Below are 12,689 nucleotides of genomic sequence, written 5' to 3'. Positions count from 1 at the left end.
GCTGACTAACATCAGCGAAGAATGCCGGCACGTTAACAGAGGAACGACGACTGCATTCCTCGACGAAATATCCGACGTACGATACTTCTTCGTGCTCTCCGACCCATCCGTAGAAGATTCGCCTGACCAAGAGAACTCGCGCACTTTTGACATAAACCTCGCCCTGCCCCGGAACAGACAAGACCAGATCCGCAATCTGCTTCGAAGCTACAGCGAGTGCTTCTCGTCATCGCCGAAGCCATCCAGGATTAAGTGGAAAAAATGCGGCGAAGTCATCCAGCCTTCAAAGAGCACCTGGGCGGCGCCGGTTGTTCTAGTGAGATACAAAGACGCGGCATTTAGATTATACGTTAATTACCGCCGCTTGAACAACATAACCAAAAAGGACATCTACCCTCTCCCCTGCATTTTCTCATCGATGCACCTCAAGAGCAGTTACTGGCAAATTTATGTCGATGAAAGAGATCGCGAGATGACCGCATTCATCACTTAGGATTGCCTCTTCGAGTTCAATGTGATGTCATTTGGCCTCTTTTCAGCACCAATGACGTTTCAGCGGGTAACGGATACAGTGCTGGCAGACCTGAAGTGGCAAATTTGTCTGGTCTATTTAGATGAGGTCGTTGTCTTCGCCTCGGAACTTCGAAGAGCACCTAAAAAGGCTCCGAACAGTACTAGACCCGATCATGTTGTACGGCCTAACCTTGAAAGCAGGGAAGTGCCACTTTGCCTATGAAGAGCTGCTGTTTCTGGGCCACAACGCTAGCAAAGAAGGAGTACGCCCAGATCTGCAGAAAACAGCTGCTATCGCAATGTTTCCACCACCGGCCGATAACAAAGCTGCGCGCAGGTTCCTTGGACTGTGCGCGTATTACCGACCTTTTTCCAAGAACTTTTCTCGCTTTGCCGATAATGTGACCCTACTTAAAGGGCAAACGTGAAATTTAAATGAGAAGTGCCACAAGCAGAAGCCTTCAAGGAACTTCAGCGGCGTTTGAAGTCCCCACCAATTATCGTGCACTGCGATCAAAACGTTGAGACTGAAATTCATACATACGAAAGCAGCGCATACCTAGGCGCTGTCCTCATTCAAAAAACTGACGGACTGTAATCGCGTACGCTAACAGTTCCCTGTTCAAGGCCGAGGCTAACTATACAACAACTGTTTAGTGCCTTACCATCATCTGGGCTACGTCGAAATTTCGCCCGTACCGGTACGGACGACCGTTCAAAGTGCTCCGCATTCACCACCCACATTGCTTCTTTGCCAGTTTGAAGGAACCCTCCGGGCGCCTCACTCGGTGGAACCTCCGCCTCGAGGAGTTTGAGGCCACCGACGTTTCAAAGTCCGGACGCAAGTATTCCGACGCGGACTACCTGTCACTCGCCCCTTTAGATGCACCACCGCCGGACGACAATGAGGATGCCTTCATGGGACCCATCAGCTCCAGCTCTTTTGCACAGCAGCAGCGCTCAGACCCCGACCTAAAATGCCTCATCGAGTAGTTTAAAGGCTTCTTCACACCCTGCCTCATTCAAGCGCGGATTGCCTTCGTTCTGTGTACAGAATGACGTCCTTGTGAAGACCTTTGCAGCGAACAAAACAGCCTACCTCTTTGTTACCTGCAAGTCTGGGCGAAGTTCTTCACTCTTCGCACAACGAGGCGACGGCCGGACTTCTTGGGTTTTCTTGCACCCTCCACCGCATTCAAAACAAGTATTACTGGCCCCGAGTGTATGCCGATGGCGCAGATTATGTCTAAACCTGCCGAGATTGTCACCGACGAAAGACTCCTCGAACACGATCAGCAGGATTTCTGAACCCCATTGAACCCCCCTCAAGGCCCTTTCAGCAGATCGGCATGGACTTGCTTAGCCCTTTCCCGAAGTCAACATTTAGAAATAAGTTGAACATCATAGGGACAGACTAAATAACCTGCTACGCCGAGGCAAAGGCCCTGCCGAACTAAAACGCAGCAGAAGTCGACAAATTTTTCGTGAAGTGTACTATTCTGCGACACGGCGCCCCCGATGGGCTCATCACCGTCAGAGCAACAGCATACACGGTGGAGCTGACGCAAGCCATTTTGGGTTACAACCAACCCCGCCGCCGGAGGACAACTACATACCATCAGCAGACCAATCGACTGACCGAGTGCCTGAACAACAATATCCCCGATATGCTCGCCACGTATGTTGATGCGGAACACAAGACCAGGGACATCATCCTCTCTTACACCGTCGTTACAACACCGCAGTGCAGGAGACCGCCCAGATGGCGCCTTTTAGGCTCGCCCATGGCAGGGAGGCCACGACCACACTAGACGCGATGCTTCCCAACGTTACCCAAGAAGATAACGTCGATGTGCATCCTACCTTCAACGCGTAGAAGAAGCCCGAAGTCTTGCCCGATTACCGATCAAAGACCAGCAGCGGACCGACGCCAGACGCTACAACCTACGAAGACGCAGCGCGAAATACAAGCCAGGATTCTGAGCCTCCGTTTGGACGCCCATTCGCTGCCGCGGATTTAGTGAAAAGCTTTTGCGCCGCTGTTTCGGCCCGTACAAGGTTCTTCGTCGGCTAGGTGAACTGGAATATGGTCCTCCCTGACCCAAATGACCGCATCCAGCGACGCCGCGTTCGACCAGAAGTTATCCGTGTCGTCCGTCTAATGCCCTATTAAGCGCGATAAAGAACGATGTTTACACACCTAGTGTTTATTTTTCCACAATCCGTTTTATTTGTTTGTAGTCGCCAATGCTTCAAAGCATCTCATCGACGCTTCTTTGAGAGAGGAGTAATGCCGCAAATCTTTGTAGTGTCTGTTCATGCTTCAGAGTGACGGCACTCCGCTTTATCGTTTTGTTTGTTATCCAAGAAGCGACCATAGTTACCTCGATTGATCGCATACAGGCGGAGCCGCTTCTACATAGTTCCAGAATGTGCTAATAACTTCGCGCGCTTTATCTCGAAAGTTCGCTATCCGCTTTAAATTCTGCACGAATGGGAGCGACGGGAAGTCTGTTCGACGACCGCCGAGCACGCCAGTTGCTGCGCCACCGCCGAGCCAATCACTTCATTCATGGCGCAAGTCAGCCCCAAATAGAGTTTCGTTTGGAAGCCATTCTCGCTTTTTCCCTGCTCGCCGGACTGCAGTTACCACTACATGACATTATTTTATTTCTTCCCCACCGCTACTATCAATTACTCCTTGGATATTAGATCTATGATAGCCTTCTGTACTTCTGTTTCAGTAGAAGCGACATCCTTTGTTGCCAGAAAAATCGTGACCTTCAAAACGCAAGCAAACTGAGACTATTACTCACCATCTTCGACCGTAAATGCAATCGGTCCAGGTTCATCTCCAGCCTTGACGTGAAAGGGTATTGCTCTCCTGCATATGTTGTCACATATTTAAAAACACTGCAGTCCAAAAATATCACTTAAGCAGAAGTTACCTAATGACAAGTACAGATCTGTAAACGCAGACAACTACTAACCAAAAAAGAATACCAGTAAAATCTTTCTGAAAAATAAAAATAGCAATCCAGTTTCTTTCCTGCACTACCTACTATTCCAATATAACAATATAGTTTCTCGACTATAAAAACATAATTTCTTGATTTTTTATTTTTAGAAGGCCGGAACCCTGCTCTGTATATCTAAAAATGCGATATGTGACAATTCGTTTTCTCACAAAATGTTTCCTATTCTATGTGCATTTAGATAAGATATTTTTTATTAAATTCCTTGGCCGCGCCTGAGAAAAAAAATCTGATTTGTTAGAGCGAAAATTGGGCCCACTGGAGGGTAGTGATTTAGAAATTCAAATTAAAATTCCAATTGAGGTTATTTCCGTTCAAAACAATGGAGAGGGCTCAAACAAAAAGTTCAGCAAGTCCATTTGATTACGTTCGAGCCCCCTTTTCATGGGATTTGGTGACGACAAAATTCTAGTTTAACAACAGAGACATTTACAGATCGTAGAATCGAACAAAAATTGTCATTATGCACAGAAAATCTGAAAAAATCAATTACACAATGCCAATATGCAATTGAAAGTGCAATGTTCATATGAATAAGTACGTATAAAAATAATGTGAGTGGAACAAAGCAAAAGAAATATTAATTACACCGAACAAGCTCAAATAAACAATTCACACAGTGAAATTATACAATTGTAAGTGGAATATGTACAATGTAAGTTAGGAAATAAAAATAACAATGAAAGCATTTATTGCACCGCAATAAAAGCCTAATCATAAGGCCCTGTAAATGATCACATCCGTTAAAAGTAAACAGCAGTATTTGTGAAGGTGTTAATGCATTCAATGGCTTGATTCTAACTCTTCAAGGAAAGCCTTTACCCGGGAAATGTTAGTGCCGTTGATGTCAATTTGATTGTAGTAAAGTGTGTTTAGTAATGCTGGAAGTGAGTGACGCAACATTTGTTGACCTAGCTTTGTCGGGGAAAAAGGAATTTCCCAAGGTTGTGAAAACCGCAAATGGGCGCAAGATAAGTTATTTCAAAGAGATCTGAAATATTTTGTTTTTCAAGAACAGGGTCGGTAAGGATCACAAGGAGAATAATTCTTGCGAGGTGCCAACGACGCTACATTGTACAACTTTATGAAAGTTAAAAGAACACTCTATAAGTTCGCCCTTGACAACAATAATCCAACCTGCTTTCATCTCCAAAATTTCGTACTAGCTATTATCTCAAAATTTCGTGCCCTTACGAAAGCGGCATATACGTTTGTGTCATTATGCATATTTTCGGATCTGGAATGCTTTCAGTAATTGGTGCAGTTTAGTGTTTTCTTTCAAGAACCCACCATTTACGATAACAGCCGCACTATACAGTGCAACCAAAGGTTTTGCACAATGTATGGAAATGGTCTTTTTGAGTTAGTAGAGTTACGGCACAGTATTGCAAGCCGTGTTTTACATCTGAATGAAGCTAAGGTGTGCTAACTGGCAATAAAGGCGTGTTGCCCATACTTAGTAATATCTTTATCAGTTATTAAAATTTCAAAAACGTGGTTACCCTCGGCTGTGTGGCCGAAAAAAATTGGGCTATTTAGAAGAGTTACGTGGACTGGCGATGTCGCTGTGCCTGCAAGCCAAAGCCGGTTCTCAAATAGCCGATTCATATGTTTGTAGGCACTTTTTTCAGGCATTTAATAAAAATCGCGAAATCTAAAGAAAAAACACGTGACTACGCTCTTGCACAACCATACTGCAGCGCTTTCGGCTGTGTCTTGAACGAACCAAACATGCGCGCTAACTGAGCCCAAACGAGTGACCGCCGCTCCGTTTCACGCGCTGCGAAAGGATGCAAATAAAAACAATGGAGACGACATTGAATTCCAGGACTTCACTGCTCTTGCTTCTTTTTTTTTTGCATCCTCTGCGTGATGAGTCAATAAATGTTTTTCTGAATTGGTTGCCGGTTGCCTGCCTACCACTTATTGATCCCCAATGTTCCTTGATTTTTATTTATTTATTTATTATTTATTTATTACAGTACCCACAGCGCCGTGCCGTGAGGCATTGCAGTGGGGGGGAAGACGACTCAAACAGAGTCAAAAAAGGAGGATTTCTGCGGCTCTTGGCTTCTCTAATATAAATAACGAGTCCCTCATTCCCCTTCCCTTGCCTGCTTAACTGCTTAACGAGGGCCTCGGTTCTGGCAGCTTTGGTGCCGCAGGAAGCATAAGAGGGTTCTCACACAGCTTCCACCCTCGAAGTTCAATCACGTTCCACGTCACACCAGCGGTAACTCAGGACGTACTACGTCCGCCGCTTATAAAAGTGGTGACGCTGAGGAACACTCTCAAGTTTAGGTCACTTGTAAAGATAAATACCCCAGAAAGCAGCACATCTCACAGCTGTCGCGGTAGCTCAGTTGGTAGAGTACCGGACGCGTAATTCAGTGGTCGCAGGTTCGGTTCCCACCGGTGGCATGTGTTTGCTTTTTCTTCTGATTTTCTAATCTTTAAGCGATAGCATATTCAGTAATATTCTGCATTGATCAACGTCACAAAATAAATATAAAAAATTTTCCTGTGTTCCTTGGTTTCTGTGGCTGTTGGCTGCTCTAGTCATGGAAATGGAAATGAGGGCTCTTATTAAATGCAATCCAATCAAGGAAGGCAACAGCCACCGAAACAAATTAGCATATGGGAGCGTTATTTTTTACTTTGGGCTGCTGATCAGTAGGATGGGAGATCTGAGCCCTCGACCTCCGAATTTCACTTCCGGAGCTCTACCAACCAAGGTACGGCGACGGCTGGTGTGACGCAAAAGGTCATCGAATGGAGAGGGCGGCAGCTTTGAGAACCCTCTTATGCGTCCTATGGCATCAAGGCTGCCTGAACCGAGGCCGTCGTTAAGGTACTGCGGCATGTATATTGTCTCAGTTACCTAGACTTATTCAAGGAGCTCCACATCGCCGGGCCGCTTTTCAGATGAGGCACCAAAGCGGGCATATTCCTTACTGCAGAGGCGTCGTCTATCAGACACCATACAGCCCTGGGAAAGTGCAAATCACCTATACAAACGGACCTCTCATGACAGTCTTCGACAACGCGTACGGTTTTTGGGAACAAGAGGCTGAGCGAATCTCCCGCTGCATTGCGAGAAACTTCCCCCGATGCTTCCTTCCGCCCAGCACTCTATCTAGTCTTCGGACATGGCACAAAACAGGTCGAAAGAGAGATGCTGGAAGCGTCGCTTATTTATGGCTAGTGTAATAACTGCGTGAGCGAAGTGTCTTCGCAATATTCGAAAATAGCGACTGTTTTTAGAAGTAAGATCTAGTAGGTATGGCACGCACTTTTGACGCCATATCAAGTTGAGCAAGGGTGTGGCATAATTTCTTTCATTGGTTTAATGTTTATGCGAATCCCCCCCAAGGTAGAATAAACTAATAATAAGGGAGCAAATTACTAAAATCTCTGCCTTTTTCACAAAGGCCGAATTTCGATGAAGGCAAAATTTTGGAGGCCTGTGTGCTGTGCTATGCCAGTGCACATTAAAGACACCCAAGGTGGTCGAAATTTCTGGAGCCCTTCAGTATACGGCGTCCCTAATAGCCTCAGTTGCTTTGGAACGTTAAACCCAATAAACGAGTAAACCAAATCAACTTCCTGAACACCCACATGAGCAATGAACTATTCTCTAATCCCCCCTGTCGTTCCACTCGCATTGGCCAGTGTCACAAAGTCGGAATTATTTCTTGTGGTACTAAACCCTGTTCCCACAGTTTTATTCCACGCACGTCATGGGATTGGAACCGCCTTCCAATCGCTGCCATTGAAGACCATCAATGCTTTAAAAATGCACTAGATAGCATTGTACGATTAGGAACCTACAAAACTTGTATTTCATATTTTACTTCGTTTTCATTTAATCGCTCCCCTCTTTACCGCCAAATAGTCTTGAGGGCAATAATAAATGAAATAAACTTTCATCCACCCAAGCGTAGCCATGCGGCAACAGAAGACAGCTATACAGCTTCCACAGAAACTTCGTAGTTCAAAAAAAAAATTGTAAGGCAGATTACCCTCTCGTGTAATATTGATGACACAGCAACGCTATTTGGGTTTGGTTCGACTAAGTTAATCGTGATTATACTCGTCCTTACTATCTCTGGTCGTATCCAACTCCCCCCCCCCCCCCCCCCCCCCTTATCCCCAAGATCAACGAACACCCAGTCTTCTCATCAGAACATATCGTTTATATCAGTACGTACGTTTATATTCAAGTAGCACCCACGGATGCCTGACGCCCCCTGTCGGGGCAGACGACAATTAATACAATAGATTTCGTCCGCTTTGACAGGGGGCGTCAGGCATCCGTCGATAACCTCATTAATGCGAACACAACCACCGCTGCGCAATACTAACGGAAGAACGTCTGGCTTAAACAGCATCGCTGTTAAAAATAGCTGCGACTTAGCTCAGTGAACCCTTGTTACGCAAGCGAAAGTCACGCTTTCATAACCAGCGCGAAGTCACACTGCGTCCTATCGCTGCAATGCGCGTGTCTCCTACATCGTTGTCAGAGCTAACGCATGCAGCTCACATCTCTGTCCTTCACCACCGCTACGTAGTACCTCAAAGCGCGACTCAGGCGTCCACTGATCCAGAGAGCCATTTATGCGCCCTTCCTTTCGTCAAAATCATCGTAGTCTAGAACGGTGCCAACGCCAACGCCAAAAAACACAATGAACGCCTACGGCCTATGGCTTCAGTGCCGCGTTTCTGCGACAACGTTGCCAATGCCAACGCATGCAGCGCACATCTGTCACTACCGCCACGCAGCGTGACTGAGGTGTCCACTGCCCCAGGGGGGCAGTTATGAGCCTGACCTTTGCTTTCGCAGCTCCCGCTCTTCATCGTTTTCGGCTACCCGTTTAGCCCGTTTACGCTCCCGATCGACTGCTGAATCTCTCCCACGATTGTAAATGTCGACCGGATGATCAGAGTTCTCATTCTCGAGGACGTCGGCTCTGGCTGACTTTCTTTCTTTCCTTCTCTTTTTTCTTTCTTTATCTAGTTTTTCTTTCTTTCCTTCTTTCTCTCTTCCTTTTTTATTTCTTTGTTTCTTCCTTTCTTCCTTCTGTTTCTTTGGAGGAGAAATTCGAGGCCCGTGTACTGTGCGATGTCAGTGCACGTTAAAGAACCCCAGGTGGTCGAAATTTCCGGAGCCCTCCACTACGGCGTCTCTCATAGCCTTAGTCGCTATGGGACGTTAAACCCCATAAACCAAACCAAACCTTCTTTCTTTTTTCTGTTTCTTTCCTTCTTTCTTCCTTCCTTTCCTGCTTCCTTTCTTCTTTCTTTCTTTCTTCCTTTCATTCTTGCTTATACATTCTTTCCTATACAAATATTACAAAACGTTTGCAAAAACTGCTGGGCCAATAGCCGAAGCTAGTATAGTTTAGTTGCTTCGGTCATAGCGAGACACTAGATACGCAGCGCAGAGAGGCCGCGGCGACGGCGGAGCACACGGCTGCAGTTGCTGCGAGTCACGTGGTACTTGGTTTGGTTTGGTTTATGGGGTTTAACGTCCCAAAGCGACTAAGGCTATGAGAGACGCCGTAGTGGAGGGCTCCGGAAATTTCGACCACCTGGGGTTCTTTAACGTGCACTGACATCGCACAGTACACGGGCCTCGAATTTCTCCTCCAAAGAAATTCAACCGCCGCGGCCGGGATCGAACCCGCGTCTTTCGGGACAGCAGCCGAGCACCATAGCCACTGAGCCACCGCGGCGGCACGTGGTACTTCACGTGGTTGGTTAAGCAGCTCCACTCCTCCTGTTCAAGGTCATTCGTGCAGACAGCGAAATCGGGGCCGTTAAGCTAGTAAAGCTTTCGCTTTAAAATTCGTCCTGGTCCGGGGCTCGGGTCTGAGATTCAAACCCCGGACCCAAACCTTTCATTGTATGTTGATGTTTTTACTTTTCTTGTTATCCCTTCGGCAATTACGTTGCGCAAGCCAGTGCTGACTGCTACTACGCAGGCATGCTGTTTACCGAAAAAAATTCTGTATAAACCTAGCGAAATATAGCGCTGGCTGCGTCCAATTCTGGGGACTCTTGGCTTCACTTGCACTTTAAGAATTCGATTCGATTACCCACCTAGTCCAACACACAATTCGGACAAAAACTTTGACTTGACCCAACGCAAGCAAGAAAAAATACTCAATGATAAAACGACCCATTTCGGACCAGAGAAACTTCCAAACACAAGACCACCATAATCTCCAAGTAGGTAGCTCTTGAGAAGTAAATGCTTTCTTTCTTTTTTATGCCTGCACGTATTTCTGTTAGTGATGCCGCAGCCAAAGTGCCTTATCTGTTTTCTGTTTTGAACTGATCATTCGTACTAAATTTTAGACAAAAGAACATTGACACGTTTCTCGTGAGCTACAAATGAATTTCCCTTGCGCACCATTTCGAGTGCATTCAATAGTTTTTTGCTCTAACTTGGAATTGGTTGCGCACTTCTGCAAATCGTATGTCAAAGTATAATCATTTTCTTAGGCAAAAAAGTAAGAGCCAATATTTTTTTGCTTTCATGGTTACCAATGAATAGTCTTTAAAGCACTGCCTAGTCTAAAGTACGTTACAAAAGAAAGCTGAAAAACACATTTGATAGATATGCATACCCAATCTCCGGAAAAAACCACTCGTAAGTCGCTGTTTTTTCTTCAAGGTCGACTTCGGTCCTGGTAGTGTACATACATTCAAAAAAAATGTCGTTGTCAGAGTCAGAGATGGACACTGCAAATTTGAAGGTTGTAAAAGCCTGCAATAGAAAGAAGGAAAAACCACAGGAAAGAGGAGTGTCGGTGATGTAAGATTTCTGAAAATAGTGGCACTCACTAAAACTCAACCTGACATAAGCACATAACAAGTCTTTGTGAAAATCAGATTCCAACTGAGAGGAGCATTTATAAATTAGCAGTAAAGCTTTCAGGCAGATAACAACATATGACAGAAAAGTGAAATTTATACATCTGTAAACCAGCAAACTTCATGCTTAAAAGCAGAGCTATTCAGCTCTCGAGCAGCCCATGGGTGTCTCCTGTTGTCCTCGTGAAGAAGACGAATGGCTCCTTTTTACTGCCGCATTAAAAAGAACACGCGCAAAGACGTCGACCTTTTGTCCCATATTGATGACTTTCTGGACTGTCTGCAAGGCGCGGGGCTCTTTCTTTGGGCTCTGGTTATTGGCAGGTACCCGTGCTAGCTTCAGATCGTGCCAAAACCGCGTTTGTGACCGCTGACGGCCTCTACGAGCTCATTGTCATGCTTTTCGGCCTATGCAACGCTCCAGCTGCTCCGAGCGAATGATGGATACAGCTCTCTGTAGCCTCAAGTGGAAGACGTGCCTGTGGTACCTGGACGATATCGTCATCTTTTCGACCGACCTCGAGACGCATCCATGGCGCCTAAAACACGCCTTGACATGCCTCACGAACTCCGGCCTGCAGCCGAACTAAAAAAATGCACCTTTGCTGCCGGTGAACTCACACTTTTCGGTCACGTTATGTCGCATGACGGTGTACGCTCTGACCCCGCTAAGCTTCGTGCCATGACTGCGTTTCCCGAACCTTCAACCCCTAAGAAACGCCGCAGCTTCCTTGGGATACCCTTATTTTAGAAGTTTCATTCGCAATTCTCCCTCGATTACTGCCTCTTTGACGCATCTGCTTAGCAAAAATGTCAGTTTTTCTGCTTCGTCCCCCGCATGCAAGGATGCCTACATCTTTTGTCGACACCTGACGGCACCACCAATCTTTCGCCTTCTTGACCCGGCGTTCCCGACCGAAGTCCACATGAATACCAGTGGCATTGACGAATATGTAGTTGCATATGCCAGCTGCACACTTACCAAGGCTGAGTTCAACAACTCTGTGACTGAAAAAGAGCGCGTCGCCATTGTGTGGGCCCTAGACAAATGTCGCCCTTGAGTGTACCGCCGTCCTTTAGAGGTCGTCACGAATGATCACAGATGCATTGATGCATAAGGCGGTCCTGACCTGTTCCAGGAAGGATTGAAAGAGGCAATCTATGATGCAGAATCACGTTCTGAATAAGACATGTGTGTCTGGTTGCGCTCCGCGCTTTCTAGTCCCTGCCTGCTGCACTCCAGCTGCAAGAAACGTTTGACCTAGAGGCTCCGGAGCGCAGCCACCCCCGTTAGGTGTTATGCCACTTGATTACGAGAGGGCAGGCTGGGAGAGGCCAATCTGCGCGTGCTAACCCGCCTCGCCGATGTGACACTACATGACTAGGAGATGGCGTAATAGGTGCTGCATCGGTGGTTTCTCTTTCACTTTCGCCATGAATAAGCAGCACGCCGTACCAAGTGTGTCAACTCTTATGTCTCACCGTAAAGCCGCGTCAGATCACATAGTCGATATAACTAGTCGAAAAGCTGTACTCTGAGGACGCGAGCTAAGCAACCCGCTGTAACCGAGGAGAAACGAGCAGCTAGAAATGCAAAGCAACGGAACAAATTTAAAAGAGTTGATCATCGTCATGATCATCAGCCTGATTAACCTACATCAAGGCAAAGGCCTCTCCCCTGTCTCTCCAATTAATCCTGCCCTTTGCCAGCTGCGGCCACAGCATCCCGGAAAAATTGCTAATCTCATCCGCCCACCTAATTTCCGGCCGCCCCCTGCTATGCTTGCGTTCTCTTGAACTCGACTGCGTCAACCTTAAGGACCAGTGGTTGTCGTGCGTTTGGATTACAAGCCCTGCCCAAGCCCATTTATTCCTTTTGATTTACACTAGGGTTTCGTGAATTATAGGCTGAGAGAAATTAAAGGCTGAGAGAAAAAGATGCTGTACCCGAATACATACCAAACAATAACTATGGCCCAGAAGTTGCATATGATTTTGTTAACATAACAAGATCAGGTAATCCTGCGCTTGTATAGAGGGTGTATTTCTTAGCCCGGCGGATGAACTGGAAGTGCTTATAACATTCTCGTCACTAAAGCATTAGATGGAGATAATTTGAAAGTCAAGCCAATTAAAAAAGTTACGGAATTTATTCTTTGAGTACGTGCGTGTATTTTCAACCTTGCCATCGTCGACGTTGGGGCGTTACAAAATGCGATGAAGAGAGATAGATTGTCGGGTTTTGTATAATGGAGAACATAT

The 12,689-nt window shown here is 46.3% G+C and overlaps 1 protein-coding gene across 1 annotated transcript in view; it reads right to left on the bottom strand.

Moving 5' to 3' along the window:
* LOC149325541 (uncharacterized) overlaps positions 1-12,689 on the bottom strand; it is a 32,758-nt gene that overhangs the window by 13,268 nt on the left and 6,801 nt on the right. Inside the window, exons 2-3 of the mRNA XM_089564329.1 lie at positions 10,181-10,320; positions 3,330-3,397 (exon numbers count right to left, since the gene is read on the bottom strand). Coding sequence (XP_089420455.1) covers positions 3,330-3,397; positions 10,181-10,320 — 208 coding nt within the window. The remainder of the gene's footprint in view (positions 1-3,329; positions 3,398-10,180; positions 10,321-12,689) is intronic.

This window comes from Amblyomma mixtum, chromosome 10 (genome assembly GCF_055824585.1).
Source record: "Amblyomma mixtum isolate Tamu chromosome 10, ASM5582458v1, whole genome shotgun sequence".
NCBI classification, from domain to species: Eukaryota; Metazoa; Arthropoda; class Arachnida; order Ixodida; family Ixodidae; genus Amblyomma; species Amblyomma mixtum.
The sequence above is the reverse complement of the archived record's forward strand: the minus strand, read 5'-3'. Positions and strand labels throughout refer to the sequence as shown.